The sequence below is a fragment of the Mauremys mutica genome, chromosome 11, assembly GCF_020497125.1.
Source record: "Mauremys mutica isolate MM-2020 ecotype Southern chromosome 11, ASM2049712v1, whole genome shotgun sequence".
In the NCBI taxonomy this organism is placed as follows: Eukaryota; Metazoa; Chordata; order Testudines; family Geoemydidae; genus Mauremys; species Mauremys mutica.
In genome coordinates this window covers 38,489,378-38,513,315 of record NC_059082.1, presented here as the reverse complement: position 1 = coordinate 38,513,315, position 23,938 = coordinate 38,489,378, and the positions used below count along the sequence as shown (strand labels likewise).

The 23,938-nt window shown below is 46.1% G+C and overlaps 1 protein-coding gene across 1 annotated transcript; it reads right to left on the bottom strand.

The window, feature by feature from the left end:
- Positions 1-9,856: 9,856 nt before the first annotated feature.
- Positions 9,857-23,400, bottom strand: LOC123343554 (cytochrome c oxidase subunit 5A, mitochondrial). Its single transcript, XM_044978685.1, has 5 exons — positions 23,188-23,400; positions 15,974-16,090; positions 13,751-13,872; positions 12,051-12,173; positions 9,857-10,022 (listed from the first exon to the last, which is right to left on the bottom strand). The coding sequence occupies exons 1-4, from the start codon at positions 23,279-23,281 to the stop codon at positions 12,060-12,062; spliced, it is 447 nt and encodes a 148-aa protein (XP_044834620.1). The 5' UTR covers positions 23,282-23,400; the 3' UTR covers positions 9,857-10,022; positions 12,051-12,059.
- Positions 23,401-23,938: the final 538 nt, after the last annotated feature.

The window sequence follows — 23,938 nt, the reverse complement described above, 5'->3', positions numbered from 1 at the left end:
GGGGGTGGTGGCACAGCCGGTTCTGTCATCGCGATGAGGTCCCGCGCCGCCTCAAAGGTCTCCGGAGTCGATGGCAGTGGCATCTCTACCGCGGCCGGAGCCGGGGAGGTCACAGGTGCCGGGCTCGATGGCCTCTCAGGGGCCGGAGTCGCCGGTGCCGGCAGAAGCATCTGCGGCAGAGGAACCGGTGCCGCGGCAGGTTTCGGTGCTGGGCGGTCTGGACGGGGCACACTCTGGTGCTTCGGAGCCGGCGGTGCCGTAGAGGCAGCGGCCTTTCCCTTCTTCGCCTTCGGCGAGAGAGAGTGTCTTTGGGCCGGTTTCGGTGCCGATGGCGCTTTCGGTGGCACAGCAGAGTGGCCCGGCGCTGTGGCGGTGCTGCGAGAGTCCGTCGGGACAGCGGGTGGTGCCGCGGCCGGAGGGGTTAAGGCTGCCTCCATTAGGAGCTGTTTAAGCCTAATGTCTCTTTCCCTCTTAGTGTGAGGCTTGAAAGCCTTGCAAATTGGGCACTTAGTAGATAAGTGCGACTCTCCTAAACACTTCAAACAGGAGCTATGAGGATCTCCTGTAGGCATAGGCCTGCGGCAGGCCGAGCACGGCTTGAAACCCGGGGAGCCGGGCATACGCTCCGGTCCCGGGCGCAGGTGGGGCTAATCCCCGAACCCGCTAACTATCTAACACTAAACTGATTAAACTATCAAAAACAAGAAAACCTAAGCTAAGCTAAGAACTATGTACAAATTTTAACAGAGGAACTATGAGGAAGCTAGGGAAGCGGAGGTCAGACAAGCTGCACTCCGCTGTTCCAACGACCGACACGGGCGGTAAGAAGGAACTGAGGGTCGGGTGGGTCGGCTGAGGTATCTATGTGCTGCCGTTATGGTGCCACTCCAGGGGGCGCTCAGCCGACCCACTGGGGTTGCTAGGGTAAAAGTCTTCCGACGAAAGTGCACGCGGCGCGCACACACCTAACTGGAATGGATATGAGCAATCACTCGAAGAAGAACTTCTAGATCCCATTAGCTGGACTGACAGGAGAGTGTTTGAAATAGCTCCTATACATACGTAATCCCTTATCTCACTGCAAGACATGCCAGGAAGCTTGTGCCATGGTTATAGTCTCAGCTTTTAAAAGCCACTCAACACTTAACAGTTGTGGTCTTGAGGGGTCTGGGGCACATATTTTCTGATTTTTCAGCTTGGTCACTTCCCAAATAACAACAGGCCTAGTCTCTTTCTCTTAGCCCACCTTCCACTTGCTTTTTTGCAACCTTCTGTGGAAAAGAAAATAAAGGGTTCCTTACCCTACAGTAACTGTGGTTCTTTGAGTCAGTGTAGATCCTAGTGTAGGATAGGATGCACATGAGATCAGATTTTTTTAATAAACCTTGCTTGTCAGGGCTGTGCATTTTCATTGTGGCTGAAAAGTAAACTGGCTTCCCATGTTCCCTCACCATTCAAAGACCATGGCAGGTAAGGACTCCAAGGATGGGGGCAGGTCATGGGATCCACATTGACCATCTTGAACTAGTTACCACGGGATAAGTAACTGTTCTCTCTTAGAGCTTGTCAGTGTGGATCCTTGTCAGTGTGGTAACTGACAAGCAGTATCCCCTCAGGGTGGTGGGAATGAGGTGTTCCAGCTGCATCAGTTTAACAGTGATTGTAGTATTGGTCTCCCAAACTTGCCATCTGACATAGCCACTAATTTAAAGGTACAGCATTTGGCATAGGTTACTCTACGTCATCGCTGATCAGATCTCCCATACTGGTGCTTTTCTGGAGCAGGAAGATGTTGCTTGTGACCCGGTGGAGTAACCCTTGATGTTCTGTAGGAGAGGTGCATCAGCCAGCTGGTAGCACAGTGAGATACATTTGTGACATGTCATTCCATATTCTTTATGAAAATATGCTTATGATATCAATATGACATAATTGAGATATACTTTATGCAAGATGGCTCATGTGAGATATTGGAAAGGTTATGATTTACTGAATGTGATTAACAATTTGTATGCCTGTATCATTTCTGTTTCTGAAGTTAGGAATATTGACTATGTATCTATTTCAACTATGCTACTTTGGGTGGCGCCCACTGCCAACACTTTCAGTACAACAGTGGAAAAGCCAGACAGGACGGATGGCCCATCAACAAGGACAATGGACTGTAAAAGAGCTTAGTCTTCCTGTGAACTTGTGGATCAACCTGTGAAGAATGGCTACAAGGGCCCTAAAGAGTCAGGTGGCCTTGTCACCTGATACTAAAACATTACCTGGGACTTCCTGTAACTTTCCACTGTAAGGGAAGGGGAGTCAAACTAGGAAACAAAGGACTTCCGCCTTATACAAATCCTATTTAAGGGAGGGGAGTGAGGTAATCCTAGTCTTGAGTTCTCCCGTTACCCCACCCAAGATGACTGCTGGAAACAACTAAGATTGAACGGGGAAAAGAACTGGACCCAGGTTGGAAGGACATCTGGCCTGTGAAGATGATTATCAGAACCACATTTAGGATGAGAACGCACATGTAACCAGTTTCTTTGATGTATTAAGCTTAGTTTGCATGCTCTGCTTTATTTTCTTAGTAGTCTACCTTGTTCTGTCTGCTACCTCCTTAACTACTTAAAATACACCTGTTATAGTTAAGAAATTTATTTCTGGTTTATAATATAGCCCAGTTTATTTGATTTCTAACTAGGGGTTGGAGGGCAGAAATTGTGCATATCCTCTTCCACATTGAGGGAAGAGGTGAATATATCTTTGGGTCTGTACTCCAAGGGAGGTGGACATCTGAGTGCTGGAGAAAGTCCCTTAAGCTGAGTCTTCCCAGAGCTGATCTGCAGCTGGGAGTATGGCCCTGCCTGTGTGTATGTTAGAGGAAGTTTAAAAGCCTGGCTCAGCAAGACAGATTAAAGGGGGCCTATGCTGGCAGAACAGGTAGAGTCAGTGGTATCTCAGCACAGCAGGTGACTTCCAAAGGGGTCCAACCCATCACAACAGTGTTATCCATCGTGACTTTCTTTTTGAAGACGGCGCTTGACCTTTAGAACACCAAGCTCTGGTTATGGACAGGGCCATAGCCTGAACGGCTTGGTCCTGACAATATAATAAAGCAAAATCCTGACTACATCTAGCACATGTAATTTCTTTTCACCCAGGACTGTGTGGGGCTTTGGGAAGAAAACATTAGGTTGACTGGTGTATATGAAAATCTGAGACCAACTTAAGAATGAACTTTGGGTAATATCTTTGTAGATCTTGTCCCTATGGAATGTCACATGGGGGTTTAGCCGGAAGAGCCTGCAGCTTACTCACCCTCCTGGCTGAAGTGACAGCTACCAGAAACAGATTGTAGAGTGAGGTGGGGTAAGGGACATTCTGACAGAAGTTTAAACAGAAGATCCATGAGCCTCAAGAGGTCCCAGGTGTGTAATAGCCCCCTGAAAAACCTCAATACCATGGGGTAAGAGATGACCAAACAACTGTACAGGCAGATGTCTAGCTAAGACTGCTGCGGGGTGGACATTAATACTGCTGAATGAAAGGCCAGCCTGTGTTGACTGTAGTAAGTAGTTGAGGATCTTTAGTATCGAGACCTGGGCTGGGTCCAAACCACATTGGGCTGCCAATATCAAGAAGCTCTTCTATTTAGATGAATACATTCTCCGAGTAGATGTTTTCCTGCTCTGTGTCAGGATTTCCTGGATCTGTAGGGAGCAGTTCCTGTCCGTAGTACTTAACCATCCTGCAGCCATGCCATGAGGTGCTGTAACTTTGGTCTGGATATAGCATGTGGCCATGGTTCTGTGAGATCAGGTCTTGGTGGTCTGGGAGCTGCATTAGAGGTTGAATGGACATATATTGCACATCTGTCAGCCAAAACTGTCTCAGCCAGTATGGACCTATAAGAATGATTGTGGCTTTCCCTTTTGATCTTGGAGAGTACCCTGGGAATCAATGGAAAGGCATAAACAGGTTTCTGCTCCACTGCAGGAGGAAGGCATCTAGTAGCAACCCTCGACCCAGACCTCCTCTGGAGCGAAAGTTGTAACACTTAGCATTGTCTTTGTGCAAAGAAGTCTATTACAGGGAATCAGCAACAATGGAATATCAGTCCTGTGATGAATCTATGCAAGGATCATTTGTGATTGGTCAGAGATCACCTACTCAGGAAGTCCGCTAAGCTGTTGCTGACTCTCAGGAGACGAAAGGTCATCAGGGTTGCCCCATTCTGATGGGGCCAAGTCCAGAATGTAATGATCTCCAGGCAGAAGGGCAAGAAGTGGGCACCCCTCTCCCCCAACCCTGTTTGTTCAGGCAGAGTATAGCTGTTATGCTGTCTGTGAAGATTTGCACTACTCAGTTCTGGAGAACAAGTAGGATCATCATACCGGACAGTTGGATGGCTCTGAGCTCTAGAATGTTCATGTGTAACCCCATGTCATCCAGGGAACAACTTCCTTGAATTTGCAGGTGGCCCAAATAAGCTCCCCAACTTGTCCCTGAGGTATCCATGATCAGTGTCTTTTGGGAAGGGGACTAAAAAGGGTAACCCTTTCCATGCACTTGTAGGATCTGACCACACCAGTTCTGCAGTGACTTAATGTGGCACTGAAACCTTCCTATTTGATGTCTCACTGGAAAATAGACCACCCTGAGCCAGAGCTGAAAGGGTCACAGGTGACGTCTGATGGAATATTTCCTGGAGTATCATGATCATTTCCATGATGGGTACTCTGGCTGATTGAACATACCAGTAACCACATTTCCCAATATAGAGTTTTTCATTATTCTCTCAAAAACAGAAATGATTGAACTCTGACTTGCATTTCAGGTATGTTACTTCAAGCTAGTTGCATTACAAGCCTTGTACAGTTCATACTATTTTTTACAGAGAGAAGAAAAATCTCTGGTTTTCCTCCCAGTCAGTTGCAGGAGCATACATAATGTGACCTCTCTTTAGGACTTTATAGATGTAGTAAAAGGTATAGATAAGTAATCATGATTGGTTACTGGCATAGAAGACAGTGGAGATCATTTGTGTGGACAGTGCAATTTGAGAGAGCTAAGACAGGGGATGGATGTAGTCCTAGCTTTTTTTTAACCCAATGAGATTGTCTTGTCATTAATAAGGTAGTATTCCCACTCTGAAGGATTGTTTGTCTTGAAGTGTTTTTGATGTGATTGACTCAGATAGAACTGGCCCTCCAAGGGGACCTCAAGTGGCCAGCCACATGAACTCTGCCAATCCAGGAACTCAATCTCAGTAAAGCTAGCTTATAACCATTCAAGCTGTTAGCAGTAAAGCTGGTCACACACACCTCTGCTTATTCATTCTTCAGGACTCACAGAACAGAAATGTGGTTTGGTGCTTTAAGAAAAAGACACCTGAATTTAATGCTCATAAGAAATGAGACGCAGTATCATCTAGCAACAGACAGGATGAGTATGATGTTTCAGACAGCATCACAGTTTTAGGCTCTTCCTAAATGAGGCTACAGCCCATAATGGTAAGTTTTATTGTGAACAAACTTTCATTAGAGAGCTCCCTGAAATTATCAAAAATGATTTTTCATCATGACATCATCTGAACTGCTTCTAGCAATGGAAACTTGTGTATTAAGCTATTTCCCCTCCCCTGCCCCCCATACTAATAATTCCAAAAAGGTGGAGTTGGAGGTCAATAGTGAGAATAGAAATAGGTACTAGTAAGAAACTTGAGACCCCAGGAATGTCAAAGAGGATTAATTTTCATGGTCTTCCTTTGAGTCCCATTCCTTTTACAGTTAAGAGCCTTAATGGGGGGTTAGGTTTGCCATTCCCAGAAAGCAGCCACCCCTACTCTCCCAAATTCACTGAGCACTGAATTCATTGGGCAAAGCTTATGCATATAGAACAGGGTGGGCAAACTATGGCCCGTGGGATTGCCCCCAGTGGCGCCGCAGGCCCCTTGCTGCTCTCAGAAGTGGCTGACAGCACTTCCCTGCAGCCCTCAGGTGTGTGGGGGGGACAGAGGGCTCCATACATTGCCCTTGCCTCCAGGCACCCCCCCCCCCCACAGCTCCCATTGGCCAGGAACAGGGAACCGCGGACAATAGGAGCTTCAGGGGAGGTACCTGGTGTTGTCAGAGTGCTACCAGTATGGTGCTCTGCTTTCTCCAATGTTGATATCACTCGGCTGCGTGCGTGTGTTCCCTCTGTGTGCTGTCCCAGCTCTGCGCAGATAGCTGACACAGCAGACCCAACGAGAACCCCCAATAACCACAGAGTCTAGTAAGATGCAAAGTCACGTCAACTAGGTTTATTGCGACCTTGGACACAATTGCAGTTCCCTGTAGGTTTCTTAGCCTAACTCAGGGCATACTATGAGAAAGTGCCTCTTGGCAATGGACCCGGCTCAGTCAGTGGCAGGACTTTCCACTGCCCCCTCGGCCGGACAAAGACACCGCCCCAGGGATGCATTCTTATACACAGGTACAAACAAGTTACACATCACACCTGACGTATTGAGGTGCAACCCCTCTACGCAACAAGGTACAACCCATTTATGTAGTAAGGTGCCGCCTCTCACCTTGTACATGTTGATTCGAACAAACAACTCTATCCATCATATTACCCTTTTGGCCTTGTCATTAGGATGGGTCGGCCTGTTCCTTATCTGTGGAATGTTCCAGTATAGTGTGTTCTGGTACTGTGTTTATATTATACCACACTAGGTGAATATATGTTTATGCAACATCAGCCCTTTCCTTGCCAGCTTCTGTGAGCAGGGCCAGCTTCCAGCTCACAGCTTGACTTTTGCTTTTAGCTAAGGCTTGACCATACTTTAGTTTAGGCCTCAGACCTCAACTGGGCCTTTATCAGGGCCTGCACTTACTACACCTGGAGGCATGGCAAGGGCAGTGCATGCAGAGCCCTCCGCCCTCTCCCCCAGGAGCCACAGCTCTTCCTGAAGCAGCACAGCATGGGGCCAGGGCAGGCATGCAGGGAGCCGCTTTAGGTAAGAAGCACTGGGCCAGAGCCCAAACCCCACCCACCCCCTGCACCCCCAACTCCCTGCCCTAAGCCCCCTGCCTGCACCTCACACCCCTCCTGCACCCCAACTCCCTGCCCTAAGCCCCCTGCCTGCACCTCACACCCTTCCTGCACCCCAACTCCCTACCCTAAGCCCCCTCATACACCCAAGCCTCCGCCACACACCTGCCTTGAGCCCCCTCCTGCACCCCAACCCTTCCCTAAGCCCCCTCATACACCCCACACCCCTCCTCTGCCCCAATCCCTTACCCTGAGCCCCTTCCTGCACACTGCACCCCCCTCCCACACCCCACACTCCCTCCCACACCCCAACCCCCTGCCTTGCATACAATTTCCCCACCCAGATGTGGCCCTCGGCCCAAAAAGTTTGCCCACCCCAATACAAGCCTTTGGAAACAAGGGGGCAGACTTTCAAAGGCACAAACAACAGTTAAGCACTTGTCAGTTGTGCCTGTGAAAATCACCCCAAAGGTCCCTTACCTGAAGGCCTTACACTCCAAACAGCGTACAAAGACTTGGATATAATGAAAAGCAAGGCACCCAAGCTGAGAAATCTAGGTGTTTTGTTAGAAAAATCTGAGCAGATTGTGGCACTAACATTGATTAATTAGCACTCCATTAGTGGCTGGCAGGGGTTTGGTTTGATAAACTAAACTTCTTTGCAAAGGTCTAGGGGCTTATTGTCACTGAAGCGCTAGATTGGTGCAGCTTTCTCCCTTTGTGTTTGAGTTTGGAAGAGGGGCTATTTCTCCATCTACACATCCAAGAGTATCTGAGCATGGGGGCAGCTGGTGAAACACCTAGGTGCACCTCACCTACTGCTATACATCTTTAGACCGCTACTATTGCTGTTGGCTCTCTTCAGGAAACTTCTGCTGCCCTCTTGACAGACAGCAATTCAGCAGAGGATGGACTTCCAGGTGAAGAGTGGACAGTGACCTCCTGAGTCTTATTTTTAAATGGTGACCAAGACAGATAGTGACTACTAGACCATTTTTCTACAGTGAGAGGGTCAACAGAAAAAGAGTCCAAAATAAACTCATCCGATTAAATCTGTAGTATTTTAACATTTAGTTCATTCCCTCATGAAGATTTCCCTCTGGACACAAGTCTTCTGGCAAAGACTACACTGATTTGGTCAAGTAGTTCCCAAGTGTGCGTGAAATGCTTTGGACAAGCCTACACTTCGGTTAGCCTAGTCTAGTCTTGATCATAGAATATCAGGGTTGGAAGGGACCCCAGGAGGTCATCTAGTCCAATCCTCTGCTCAAAGCAGGACCAATTCCCAACTAAATCATCCCAGCCAGGGCTTTGTCAAGCCTGACCTTAAAAACCTCTAAGGAAGGAGATTCCACCACCTCCCTAGGTAACCCATTCCAGTGCTTCACCACCCTCCGAGTGAAAAGGTTTTTCCTAATATCCAACCTAAACCTTCCCCACTGCAACTTGAGACCATTACTCCTTGTTCTGCCATCTGCCACCACTGAGAACAGTGTAGATCCATCCTCTTCGGAACCCCCTTTCAGGTAGTTGATTCATGAAAGGATAAATTCCTTCTATTAATATCTTCAGACCTCCAAATACAGAGGAAATACCTTCTCAGCTGTAACAACTGCTCTTCTCGCCTACACTCCTGAAGTCAGTGTTATCTCAGCACTATTTGAAAAGAAAAACTGTTTGAACTGGCGTGGCTCATTCCCAGAGTCCAGCAATAAATATAAGGTGTGGTATTAAATATTCTTGCTGTTTAGTTTCCCTTATCAGTCTATTTTTGCTACCCAACTCTAATCTGGCTAGGATTGCCTGTAAGCAGCTGTTGGCTACAGTTACTCACTCCTTCATGTGGAAGGGGCTAGCACCCCTGTGCAGGGGCAGAGAGAGTATGATTGAGGAAGTGATCGTATTATACAGAGGAAGATGCCCCAGTCTCCCCAGTGAACAGTTCTAGAATATATGCACACTCCTTTTTCATATTAGACACCTTTTGCTGTTTGGACTGTATTCCAAGTCAGATTCAAGATGCACAAGTCATTGCTTCAGGCCCTCTGAAAGATTCCATGCTTGGCAGAGCAGCAGGTGAGGTCACCAGGGAACAGTTTTATATTGATTTTTTTTGGGAGATGGGGAGGGAAAGGGAAATAAAGTTTCCTAAAGAGAGGAAAAACAGGTAAGTGGCACTATCTGTATTGCCATATCACCTAAAAGTCCTGGTCAGGATCGGGACCTCTACTTTGTACAACACCTAGCAAACGGAAAGATGGGATTCCTGCCCTGAAGAGCTTACAATTAGCATTTTATGTTAAAAAATAAAACTCAGCAAGTTAAAATTGATGTCCCTAAAAATACTTAATGCCATGTATGTCCTCTATAGGAAAAAAGAGGCCCTGATTTACTGAAGTTCAAGCATTAGTGTGTAAGCATAAGCCACACACAACAGACTTGGATCAGCCAGTGGTCAAGAAAGCACACAACTGATTGCTTAAATTACATCCCATTCCAGGGTACAGCAAAACCAAACAAATGCCTCCCATGCCCCATTGCATTAATCTACATTGCTAGGTACTGCAGAGAAGCCAATTGACAATACTTTTATCTTTAGAATTCTAGTAAACTTCACATGTTGTGAATATAATGTCCCACCTAGGAACTCTGCAGCTGGCCTTGGAAACCAGCACTGTTGCTGGATAGATTCAGAGTGGGTTATACACAGTTAATAGCAAGCTGGCTCTATCCAAAGTGTATTTTCACTACTCACTTTGCTCTTGGGCAATTTCATTTTTTCGTTTACCTCTCCAATATCACCACAGAGGCAACAAGGACCAAGTTCAGTTCAAACCCATTTCTCCTTTATTAGTTCCAACTTCACATTACATACATTGGAACCCAATAAAGAAAGAAGTTATTTCAAATAAGGTAATATTTTAACATCTGTGTCTCCAGGCGACTGTGTACAATCAGGGAGCATTAATAAAAATGCATGTGCAGCCCATCTGGAAGAGAACAGATAAGGGATTAGTTTAAAAAAATTACTTTAAGCAGGCCAATACTTCCACACCATTTTAGGCAGTCTCAGGGAGTTTCAAATCATATGGTGTTCTTCCCATCACTCAATCAACACATTGCCAGGTATAACAAACAAACAGTCTAATTCTTCAGGCCCAGAACAACAGTACCAGCACCAGTGACCCAGCATTACCACCCGGAGGGGGTGGGGAGGGGGGGAGGAATGTTAGAAACTCAGTTTTTACCCCTTTAAAACAGGCCAATTTGTTGAAGTTGTTAAAATGGGTGAAAATGCAAAGTTTGAGATGCTTGTAGGTTATATATTTCTAATCTTAAAAACTCAGCCATCTTCTGTATAACCCACTATTTTCTGAGAGTGAAGCCCATTTCTAATAAACAAATTGATATGCATCAGTTGCATCATCACTGAAAGTTGTGTTGTGCTTCACGCTGGTCTATATAATAATCAACATTTACATTCAGTGGCTGGGGCTTATTTGCTAATGTGATAGATACCCACTGGCCAGCTGACAGCCTTTTGGCACCAAGCTGTCAGCCAGTGATGCAGCAACATAAGCATTAGCTAATGTTAGACAATGGTAAAATTATTACTTTAAAACAGAATTTAGAGACCATTCAAGTTTTATTTGAATTTGAGGACCGATACCAGCTATCAAGCTGAACCCTAAAAACAGATCCATCACCTTTAAAGCACTGAAAATACCTCCCCCGCCACCCCACCAAGAATTTCAAGCCTTAATAAGTAGGACCTAATCCTGCAAGCACTACACTTGAAACTACTGAAGCCAACAGGAGTTTTTCCCACAGAGCACTTAAGCCCTAGCTACACTATGAAATTGACCTGTCCACTATGTTGTAAGCAAATGGTCCCCCATGCCAGTGCTGTGCTTTTTAAACAGCTGAAGGGGACAGTGCTATTTCAGCACTGGGTGGAGCCATATCACACTTTGTGAAAGGTGCAGAAGATTTATCCCTTCTACATTAGCAGCTTCAATATGGCTGACAGTTGTTGCCAGCAATGGGACCACTTCCCAACATAGGGAAGCACTAGTGTCCTGTTCTATCTTCTGTTTAAAAGGGTTAGATAGACTGAGATGTTAAAGTAAAGATTAGCACAGTTTCATATGGGATGATCCTTCCATAGGGAGGGAAAGAGCTTCTTGCAAAGACTGCTGGGAAGCAAAAGTCTTATATACTTCTGAGCAAGTATGGTAACAGCTTATTGTCAAGGCAACACACTCAAAGCTGCAACACTGAAAATAAATGAGGATTCTTTAAAGACCAGTAATTGTGTCAATCAAGCAAACATCTAGAACACTGAATATTGCCTCTTCCCCTCACCACCCGCCCCACAAGCAGCAGAAACACACTGTTAGATTTTAGTAGTACTACAGCTAGGTGATCAACATTATCAACACATGAAAATGTTTCTCTCCACATATCTTCTGTCTTCTTGCTGTATTTGGACAAATGCATTTGATAGACCCTCTTACTTTTAATAAAGGCACCATCTAAAGTTTTCCATTTAGGATTTAAAAAAAAAAAAAAAAGACGTCTCAATGTTAACCTCCTTTCATTTTCAGGATGCATTAGAGACTCTGGGGCAAATATTTCAGTAACTGAATGTTACAATGATTTCTGTTACAAAAATCTCTCCCCACTTACATAACCATGCTCAGATTAGTCTGCCACACCAATCTCTCACCCACAGCCCCTTTGGTTTCTTTTCACATAACATATTACCATTAGGAATTGGACTTTAGACACCCTCATTCTGTATATATAACTAATGAGAGAACTCTGAACTCTTCACTGAATTGTTTTCCATTGCCAGGTAGTGAAAGTCCCAAAAGTCTTACCCATGAAACATGCATTCCATCACCCTTCTCTTTAGGGGTTCCTTACATCCAAGGAATACTACTATATACCCTTAAAAGGAGTTTTAGGCTGCGTAGTCCCATCTCAGGGTTCTAGGAAGATACGGTCCCCCTTACCAATTATGTTTATGCTTTGTCCAGGCCCAGTTCCTCTGGAGTGGAGATTCCCAATTCATTCAAAGTTGGTCTAAGTTCCTGGATAACATAAGGGTAGATTTCCTTGTGAGGGCCTGCCTTGTCCTAATCAGAAGAGGAAAAAATTAATTCAATAGCAAAGAGATGGCCAAGAAAAATCAATACTGCACTGTATGCCAGACTATGTCTGCCTGTGTCTGAGAATCATGTACTTACAACAGGATCTACAGCTTGATCCACTTATTGCTAGTGATAAAATAGTTTATCCCCAATAAGATGGAAAGGTAACATTGTAGCACTGCTTAAGAACATTAAATCAGATGAACCTTCCATAGAATATCTACACTGAAGTCTGCTAATCACAGCCTGTACTTATTTGGCTGGAGTCAAGTACAAAGAGGTAGTAGTAAATTCATTCATTTACTGCAGTGTTTTTCTAGTATTCATAATGTGGACTTCTTCCAACCTAACCACAGTTATGTGGACTACCCTCCCACAATCATGCAGGCCACCTCATTGCCTATTAACAAGCCACAGCAGTTGCTTACATGGAAAATAAATGGGTGGGGTGAGATTTTGCGCACCACAGAACTCCCACTAACTTCAATGGAAGCAGAGTTAGGCCAAAGCTGAGTGTTTCAGAAACCCCCTCCCCAGTCTATCTGTAATGAAACATACAAACTGAAAACAAGGAAAAACAGCACTAGGTGAACAGCTGGCTCTGCAGACCAGTTTGAGGGCTGCCTGTTGATTGCTTTGGCAAAAGAGCAAGAGATACACTAATATCTAAACAAGTCCAAAGAAAGGGTCAGTTTATAAAACATGAAACTTTAGTTTCATGTCTCTTAGGGGGTTAAGGAGAAGTCACCCTCATAAAAGCCTTTCAAACAGGGTTTTAGGGAAGAGAAGAGAAGTTTGGGAGGGGGGTTATAAACCAATCTGATCCCTTACATTTCCCCCAAAGGAAATATTTTCAAGAATCATTGCAGTGGCCAGTCATTCTGGCATAGAGGGAAGATGAGGAGAGCAAAAAAGACCGGGTGCAGAGAAAAGAGACAATAAGTTTAGCATGTGGTCATCTTTGTTAAATTCCCTGAAAAAAAATGCTACAGTTGTACAAAGCTGTTTGACTTTCACAGCCATGCTATTTATATTCATATGTATGTTTCAGATGATTTGGTAATAGGCAAGGTCTCAGTTTGTTCTCCTTTACAAGATATGTCCAGTATAGACACTTTTGAAAGTCAGGCCCCATTAGCACATGATTCTCCTACAAGTTTGCCTGGTGAAGAAAAGGGGACGACATGTTCCTTTTCTCATTCTACAGTGTGGGTGGCAGAGGTTCACCTCTTTATTCTGTTCTCCTCTAAAGAGGAGGGTCAATAGAGGGGAAGGAAGAAGCACAGCTGTATCCACTGCATTGACACCTGTGATCCTGTACAGAAGGGATTTTCTGTTGGTACTTAAACAGCAACAAATTAAAACTGATTTTGACCATGCAATCTTAGTCAAACTACTAGTTCCAGTACCATCAGGAAACTGGGAGTTTCCCCTGCTTAGGTGGGTGAAAATACAACAACATGAGAAGCTAGGAGACTCATCTCCATTTTAAAACCCTTTCAGCAGCATGAAAGCACAAGCAGCAGCATTTCCAACATACCCCAAGTCACCACTATACGGACCTTTACAACTTCTAGGATGCGGACCGCAGTAGCAAAGTCATTTAACCGTCTGCATGCTCTCAAAGCAGCATCGATGATTTTTGGTTCTGGCACCAGATCGTAGCCCACCAATGTGTTCATGCCTGTCAGAAGAAGATAAGAATGACAGCTTGAGAAACCCCTATTATTTAAGAAGTAAAAGGAGGGTTAGAACCTGTTACGAGAGAGTTTTTCAAAGTTCAGCCTAGGGGTCTCTCTCATCATCCACTTTCCTTCCATCTCCATTATATTTCTAAGATGATTATCAAGGTGATAAGCACCATCAAAATCAATTTTAATCTTATCTCTCTCACATTCCAGAACTATTTCCCCCATCTGTTCCTTTCACTCTTCTCTTGCCATTGCAGTACAATGCTAGCCATGTCATCTCATTATCTACAAAAGCTTTAACAAAAAAGACTGGGTAGCCCCTGGGCCAGCAGCAGCAGTTTGGGTGTGTGGGAGGGGGCTCAGGGCTTTGGGCAAGGAGTTGGGGAGGGTGCTGGGGAGAGCAGAGGTGCTTACCTTGGGGTAGTGGGCTCCCCTGCTCCTACTGGCATGACCTCCCTGCAGCTCCTAGGCAGTGGAGGGGCAGGAAATCTCCGCACCACACACTGCCCCCGCAGGCCCCATCCCCATGGTTCCCAGCCAATGGGAGCTGCGGCAGCCAGTGCTTATTGCGGGAGCAGCGGAGCCCCTGCCCTGACCCCTGCCTCCACCACCTAGGAGCTGCAGGGATGCAGAGACAGTAGGAAGGCCCTGCCAGCCACAACCCCGCCCCCAGCATCCACAGCCCCTGCTCAAGTTTTAGTCAGGGCAGGTATTTTTAGTAAAAGTTATGGACAGGTCACGGGTCCGTGTCTTTTTGTTCACAGCCGTAACTAAATATCCATAACTAAAACGTAGCCTTAACTATAAGAAGTGAACTCCAGGTCTACTACATCAGTGTTTTTCAAATTTGGGTCGTGACCCAGTGTCAGGTTGCGGCATGTAAGGCACTGGGTCGCCTTGCTCAGCACCCAGGGACCCTAGCGGCTCTGGTGAACACTGCTGAGTGGGATGTTAAGAGTCCCGTCGGCAGGGCTGCCCAGCTAAGGCAAGCTAGTGCCTACCTGTTCCGACAGCGCACTGCGCCCCAGAAGCAGCCAGCAGCGGGTCCGGCTTCTAGGCAGCAGGGCCACAGGGCTCCACGCGCTGCCCCTGCCTCATGCACTGGCTCTGCACTCCCATTGACCAGAAGCTGGGGGGCGGTGCCTGCGGGCGAGAGCTGCACGGAGTTGCTTGCATGCATGCCTCTGCCTAGGAGCCAGACCTGCTGCTGGCCACTTCCGGGCACAGCATGATCTGCGGTGCCAGGACAGGCAGCCTGTCTCTGCACCCCAGCTGCGCCACTGATCGGGAGCTGCCAGAGGTAAGTCCATGCTCCAACCCCTTCCTGCACCCCAATCCGCTCATCCCCGGCCCCATCCCAGAGCCTGCACCTCCAGCCCAGATCCCTGACCCCCTCCCCACACCCCAACCCAGAGCCCCCTCCCACATCCTGAACCCCTCATTCCCAGCCCCACCCCACAGCCCTCACCCCAACCCTGAGCCCCTCCCACACCCCAAACCCCTCATCCCCAGCTCCACGGGGTCACGGGCATCAACAATTTTCTTCAACTGGGTCCCCAGAAAAAAAGTTTGAAAGCCATTGTACTACATCACTGACCATCTTTACAGTGCGGGTACAAAGCAATCACAATGAAGCAGCAAGTCACACGGATTGCACTTGGACTACACAAGTAATCCCACTCTCTAATCTCAGGTGTCTACCTTCTAGAAAAGGCAAGACCTCATCACCCTATACCCTTGGTTAGCACTGAGTAAGTTAGGAAGAAGACTACACTGAAGGTTCCTGGGTTCTTTTAACTCTTTCACAAATGTCTAATATTACAGAGTAAGTGTAGTTGTTTATGTCATTCAAGATAGTTTAGAAAACGTACACAGACCATACAGTTCAGTATTATGGAAGTGCATTTTAGGAGAATTTCTGAGCTCCCTGCCTATGGCACAGCATATCTGCCCCGCTATAGCATAAGCTTTTACTTTCTGACATAGCTGTAACGTTCAGTGGTCATAATATTTCAAAGCAGTTTAGGTTTCCCCATATCACCATAGCCATGAGTATTTCAATATCAGACATTCCTTCCTTCCCTTTTAACACACCTTTCCTTAGCTCCCAGGCATCGATATCTGGTTTGTTGAAATATGTCACCCAGCGAGCATCAAATTCTTCATCTGACTCTTGTGTCCCATGAGAGTAGCAACGAGCAGGCAACACAGCTGTGTGAGGAAGGAATAGGAAAGGGTTGAAGTGAAAACAGAGGAAATTTAGTTAATAAACTTAGGCCAAGAGACTGCAGCTATGACATGATTATGTCTACACAGCAACTAGATACCCCCAGTTAGCCCATGCAAGCTGACTTAGCTCGCAGGGCTGTGTAGACTTCTGGGCTTGGGCTCTAAGACTGCGGGGTGGGAGGATCTCAGAGCTCGGGCTCCAACCTACACAACAACGGAACAGCCCCGCAGATTGAGTCAACTGGCATGGGTCAGCCATGGGTTTTTCTTTGCTGTGTAGACATAACTTTAGTTAGGATGCAGCAAGTACATAATAGTTCTGAGTCACTAATTCAGTACATTTAAAATCCCAGTGATGTGCTCTGTGGTAAGATGGTCCAAGTAAAGGCCTTTCAAGCAAGTGTTTGCTCTCCCTTTGAAAGAGCAAATCTACAGAATGTTTACAAACTGGATTCAAAAATGTAGTTACCAGCTCTCAAAAAAGGACTAGTTTATGTTTAATAAAAGTGATCACCTTGAAATTGTTAGAATCTGTTGAACAATTAATTTTAAAAAAGGCTTCCAGGTCCCCAGTACTTTTACTCCCTTGCTGCAGAGCAAACCAGGCAAAAACATAAATAGAGCTTCCTTAACGCTGACTTCCAGTATCTAGTTGGCAACACTGTCATCATTTATGACTTCACAAGGATATTTGCCAGCTAACATGTCAATTTTTGCTCCAAATTAAATGGTGGGAAAGGAGAAAGTGAACTCCACTGTTCCTGCTTCCTAAGGGCTTGTCTACATGTGGAAATTGACCAGAATAGCTATTCCACAATAGCTCCTTATATAGACACTTACTTCAGAATAAGGGCATCCACCCAGGGAGTTGTTGCAGAATAGCTATTGTGTTTCAAGTTTACACCCTACTTTATTCTAGAATGATTTCCCCATGTAAGCCCTACAATTGCTAAATAGTTGGTTTTGTAATCTAAGGGAGGAAATATGTTTTCTAGTTTCTAAATCCTATTTCTAACAGTAAGAAACACAGAGGGTAGAACAATTGGATGACTCAGAGGGAGAAGTGGCAGGATACACACAAGTCTGGGTAACCAGGTTCAATAGTGGATGAAAGCTAACTTTCAATTAATGGCTGTTCAGTGGCCTGTGTAAAGTGACTTGGTGGCATTTGTATAGTGCCTTTGTGTACAGAAGTCCAGTCCCCAAAAAACACCTTTGGGGTCTCCAGGGGCATCCTGGAGGCAGAACTACTCTTACCTCAAGAATAGAATAGTGAAGCCTTGTGGGGGAAACTTACATTATCACTACTACAGCTACTCAATGAGTCTGCACAGAACTTCAGTCTTTGGGGTTGTCATCCAGCATTAAGTTTCCATTGAAACTTGAGTATCTGACTGTTTCTTTAAAACATTCATTTAAATTTAATAAAATAAAAGTGGGCTAGATTTTAAGATGCATTCAATTAACATGGTTGTAATCTAGTTTCCTCTCCTAATACTGTTCTTTATCACAAGGGGCTTTCTGAACACTAAACAAGGGATGAACAGGTAGCCTTTGCTAACAGCAACTAACAGCTATGGGACTAGCTGCTGCGCAAACAGGCAGTTACATCCGTACTCTCAAAAGTAAGTGCTTCCTCAGCTGCTCCACCCACAGAAGATAAAGATGACTAGGACCCATCAATTTCACTCTATGATTGGTACTGTTGAAAGAGTAATTGCACTCAGGAGCATGGCACTAATTGCCAACCATGTCTTTAGGGTACGCTAGAGTCTAGGAGAAAGGGGAAAGAAGTTAAGCCTCATTCCTTTCTAACTTAGATGCAACACATTATTTTGTTCACATTGACCAAAATTTTATTAAGATCTCTGGGGTGGGGGCATGTCTTATTCTATGTTTTGTAAAGTGCTATCTGCATCTACAGCACTATATAAATGTTTAATGTGAATTAAGGACTACTATGCTATACTTTGGTTTGTTCATGCTGATTAGCCTTTTTTTCCTAGCTTGAAGTGACACTAGGAAATTTAATTTACCATTAAGCACGAAGCAAATATAATTTTCCTAAAAACACAATGTGACTTAAGACAATGGATCCTAATTACAAAAAAAATGCAAAATACAAAAGAATGTTCTTCTAAACATCATTCTCTCCAATACATATATACACTGAGTCAGACTAAAGTTATGTTTAACAGAATGACTTGAGTGCAACAGATTCTTGCCAGACATTGATTCAGTACATCATTTGAAGAAAGCTTTCACAATGTATTCAATGTTCCCCAAAATGTAACAGATTATTGCATCACTCAAAATGGAGATTACGAATTATTGATTTAGAAATCAAATAGAGTTCTCTTAAAAAGATACAGCTCTCCACAGTATTACAATGCCTTCCTAATAGAATGGACAATGAACACCCTCAGATATACCACTCAATTGTAGCTAACTGGAAGTCAATTGAAACTCATTAAATTTGACTGGAATGACTGACAACGCTTCACCTTCCAGGTATCCAAGTATTCCAGGTATCTGGGAGAAAAGAGAAATGGAGTATTCTGAACTACTTCACAATAATCAGACCTTCACTTGACATATTCTTGATTTTTAATGCTTTCGATGTAGTACACCTCTATAATGATGGCTACTTAAGTTAAAAGGATGCTGTCAACTTAATCAGATTTCAAACAATGTTCTTTGTGTGGGGGCATACTAAATTTAAGATCAAAACTGTAAATTTTAAAAAACAATTTGCTTTTCCTCTCCCTCTTTCTCTCCCCCAAAATCTCAAGTTGGAAAATGCAAGTATTAGAGAGTTTTATCAGGCATCAACTTAAGACTGTAGAATGAGCTCTCAGGGCTTGGCTACACTTACAAATTTGCAGCGCTGCAAAGCGCCAGTGTGGTCAAAGCCCCAGCGCTGGGAGCGCGGCTCCCAGCGCTGTCCGTTATTCCCCACAGGGAGGTGGAGTACGGACAGCGCTGGGAGAGCTCTCTCCCAGCGCTGGCGCTTTGACTACACTTAGCGCTTCAAAGCGCTACCGCGGCAGCGCTTTGAAGTGCTAAGTGTAGCCACAGCCTCAGAGGAACTAAGGACCATCACAAGAGCGGCCATACTGGGTCAGACTAAAGATCCATTTATCCCAGTATCTTCTGACAGTGGCCAATGCCAGGTTCCTCAGGGGGAATGAACAGAACATGAAATCATCAAGTGATCTATGCCCTGTTGTCCATTCCCAGCTTCTGGCAAACAGAGGCTAGGGACACCATCATAATCTTCACCACCTTCCACTATAAGCAAAAGGCACATTTCTTTGACTTTGCTTTTTCTGACATATATAGCAACATATGTATTATCAAAAATTCCAACATATGATAGTCTACTACACACACTTCTCCAAGAGAAAAGATGACAGTACAAATACAACAGCCATATAGCTTAATGCATTACTAGAAGTTGCTCAAGTATTACGGTGATGAGCATGGTATTACAACCTATATAAAAGTCAATTAAGTCATTTTCACTTTCAGATTCTTACTGCTTGTGTTTTGAGTTGCAATTACTGAAGATTAAACTAAGTTTTTAAAGACATGGCATGAAAATATGTTCATTGGTTTTAGTTTTTATAACTGCATGTTTACAAAATTATGTTACGGGCCAACTAAATTAACAACATCCTTTTAGAAATAGATACTTGTGCACTTGAATATTAAGAGCCAGGAGCTAGAACTCAAAGTTTCCAAGATATATTCCTAACTATCACTGACTTGCTTTGTGACCTTGGGCAAATTACAGCTTCCAAACACCTTGTCTACTCATAGGTAAAAGTGGATTATACTTACTAGCTGCCTTTTATAGGAGATATTCCAAAATTTTGACATTTATAAAATATTTAGATCCAGCTGGAATGTGATATAAAATGCTAAAATAATACTGTGATGAAGAGCTGTCAACATACCCACATTTAGAAGGGGACAGCCTCAAATTCACTGTTACCCCTCACTATCCAACATACTCATCTCTATTTGGTGGTCAAGCTAGACTTGCACTCAGCTGCCTCCAGAGGAAGATGGGGACACAACAAAAGCAAAAGTAAAACAGACTGGTAGAAGAAAGACAAGGTCAGAAGAGTGCTGGGGGAGGGGGAGAGGAAGTGGAGGTGTGTATATATATATAAAAAAGGACCATTTAAGGAGATTAATTTAAAAAGATAAGTTTGAGTGAAGACAGGCCACTGTACACCATGCTCAAGTGTGCTAGGCATTTCACACAAAAAAGAGAGACAGGTCTCTGTGCCAGAGAACTTACAATCTAGTGATGCACTTGACAAAGTTATACAGGAATGAAGCACACATCAGAAAGTGGGAGAAGGGAAATACAAGTTTACAGATACTCATATACCACTGGTTCTCAAACTTTTGTACTGGTGACCCCTTTCAAACAGCAAGCCTCTGCGTGCGACCCTCCCTTATAAATTAAAAAACACTTTTTATATATTTAACACCATTATAAATGCTGGAGACAAAGCGGGGTTTGGGGTGGGAGCTGACAGCTTGTGACCCCCCCACGTAATAATCTTGTGACCCCCTGAGGGGTCCCGATCCCCAGTTTGAGAACCCCTGTCTTATACTATTACTCAGTTTAGACAAATGCATCTTGGGGACATAATTTTTTTAAAAAGCATGAAACATTTTTGTGGAGGTGATGCTGCAAAAGTGGGTCTTAGGAGCGATTTGAATGAGGTAAGGATGGAGACTTGGAAACATGAAAGGACATTCCAAGCACATAGGGTAGCAGAGAGGGCAGCACACAGACTTTTGTGAAAGGGTGTAAGGTTAGCATTGATGGAATACAAAAGAAAGAACCAGAAGAGGTGTATGAGAAGGGAGACTAGGGGCTTGTTTGTACTTAAGATACTACAGTGGCACAGCTGTGTCTCAGCTGCACTTGCATAGACACTACCTATCCCAATGGGAGGGATTCTCCTGTCTGCATAGCTAATTCACCTCCTCAAGAGGCAGCAGCTAGACAGATGGAAGAATTCTGTCATTGACCTAGTGCTTTCTACATAGGGACTTCGGTTGTTTTAACTACACCACTTGGAGGAGTGTGGAATTCCACCCCCCCCCCCGACCTACATAGTTATGCCAACCTAATTTTCTAGTGTAGACCAGGCCTAGGTCAGAGATTTAAATATAGGCACTTGAAAGCAATCAGAGAGAGCTTAACCTTGATGAGCAATTCAACAGAGTGCACATCAAGATACAGAAATGAAGACCAGGAAGAAAAGGAGGAAGATACAGCAACAAATTTTACATAAGCATTCTTTTCAAACTTATGATTTAATGGTAGCCTGGCTGCTTGCAGGAAACCGCGTGAACACTTCAGAATATAAACAGAGATGCAGCAATATCAACTTCCTCAGTCTACCTTCATTTTCTTTTTGAAAAAGCCAAGATACAATATATCCCAGGAATGACTCCTGATTTAAGTTTACTGTAGACACAGATTTGAGTTTGCAAGTGGTACATTTCTGAAACCAATAGCCTTAGAGGCCTAGTAAAAATTTCACACAAGAGCACAATATGCTCTTTAGCAGATCTCACTGTACCTGTACAGCAGTGGCTCTCAACCTTTACAGATTACTGTACCCCTTTCAGGAGTCTGATTTGTCCTGTGTACCCCCAAGTTTCACCTCACTTAAAAAACAATTTACTTACAAAATCAGACACAGAAATACAAAAGTGCCACAGCACACTATTACTGAAAAATTGCTTACTTTTTCATTTTTTACCCTATTATAAATCAACTGAAATATAAATATAATACTTACATTTCAGCATATAGTATATGGAGCCATATAAACACATTATTGTATGAAATTTTAGTTTGTACTGACTTTGCTAGTGCATTTTACGTAGCCTGTTGTAAAACTAGGCAAATAGCTAGATGAGTTGATGTGCCCCCTGCAAGACCTCTGTGAACCCCTGGTTGAGAACCACTGTTGTACAGACGGTTCTGTCATTGTCCTACTAATCTGAGGGTTAGTAAACCTTTACACTTATTCTTGTACTCAAGATTTGTTTTCCCTTTGGTTGCAAAGGCATGTGAGATTAACCAGAACATATATTTTTCATAAAGCTGGGAGAACAAGGAAAGTCTACTAGGCTGGTTTACACAAATCAAGATTTGCATGCCACAGACAGGTTAGCTTTGTTATAGAAAGGCCCATATCGTGGCTGCACGTAGTGCCAACTATCTTCAAATCAGAGTCACTGCAGAAATGCTAGACGGCGAGTGGGAAGAGACACAAGCATGAAAGAGGAAGCGAAACGGGTAACAGAGACAGAGGTAGCGGCATTGCGAAATAGGCCAGCTGGCCTAGCCGCAGTTAACCTGGCCCCCTTTGCTGCCCTTCCCCAAGAAGAGACCTGCTCCCCATCAGGGAGGCGGGGGCCGGAACCAGGGCCGACACTACCGCCTCTCCCTTGCAGGGAGACCAGCACAGGTGCCCGTGTTGGCTTCACCTCCCTCTCCCCTTCAGCCAGCTCAATGTCACCTTCCCGTGGCGGCCGCGGATGCAGCCATCCCCAGCGCTCCTTGGCGGGCGCGGCTCCCGCTTCAGCACGCGGGGGACCCCGGCGCAGGCACCGGAGGCTCGACCTGAAGGCGATAACCTTGACGAGGCAGGGCGGTGTCCGGGCCCCCCGCCCCGCCCCCCCCCTCATGCCCCGGGGCGGCGCGAGGGCTCCGGGCGAGCCGCGGGGGGGGGGACGAGGCTGCCACAGCCGCGGCGGGGCGGCGCGCACTAGGCCGCAGGTGCAGCCAGTCTTCGAGTGACACCGCAGGTCACCGCAAGGACACGGCGCTGCCGGCCCGGCGCAACCCCCGGGGCCCCGCCGCTGGGCGCTCCCGGAACTGGGCGCCCCCGCGCTCCCCCCCGCAGCCCCGCCCGAGACCGCGGAGCCGAGGGGGACCGGGGCAGGGCCGGGGAGGAGGCGCCAGCGCGGCCGGGCTCCAGCGGCCCGGGGCCAGCGCCGAGCAGCGGGAACAAGGCGCCGCTCGCTCATTCACTCACCGGCGGTGGCGGCGGGCGGCTGTCGGGCCCGCCGGGCCAGGCCACGGAGACCGGCCGCGGTGCAGCGACGAAGGAGCAGGGCGGAGCCCAACATAGCGGCGCGGGCTGGGGAGCGGGACGGGACAACCGGGGCGCGAGGCTTCCTCTCGCCGGCTGCGCTCAGAGGCCACCACCACGCGCCTAGACCGAGGGCAAGGGGCGGGGCAGCGGCTACGGCGTCGCCGGGCGGACAAACGGTCCCCGCCACGTGACGGGGGGGAGCCGCAAGGGGGCGGGGCCTTGCGGAGCGGAGGGGAGGGGGGGCGCGGGCGGCCATTTTGAAGGGAGGCCGGGGGGGGGAGCGGTCGCTGCTGATAGCAGATGGGGGGGGTGAATAGGACAGGCTGCCCCCCCCTTGCCACCGAATCCGGCCTCAAATGGGGGCCGATCGGAACAGGAGGGAGACTTGAAGTTGCTCCCCCAGGCCAGGCGAGAGGCGCTGCTCCCCCAAGCCAAGGAAAGGGAGGCACTGGGCTTCTCCCTTGGGGTGTGTCCACCCCAGAAAGAAGGCCTGTCCCTGCCACGTGGGGACTAGTAGGTGGTAACTAAGGCCACAAAGGTATTAACTCCCATTAAGTTTAGTGGGTGGTAGGTGTGATGGGTCAAACCCCACTTCTGGGGTGCACATGACGTACTGGGTTTTAACAGAACCTGCCTTGCGCCGGTAACTTGGGCTCCCTCTCCCTCTTTTGCTGAATTAGGCTCTCTGGCC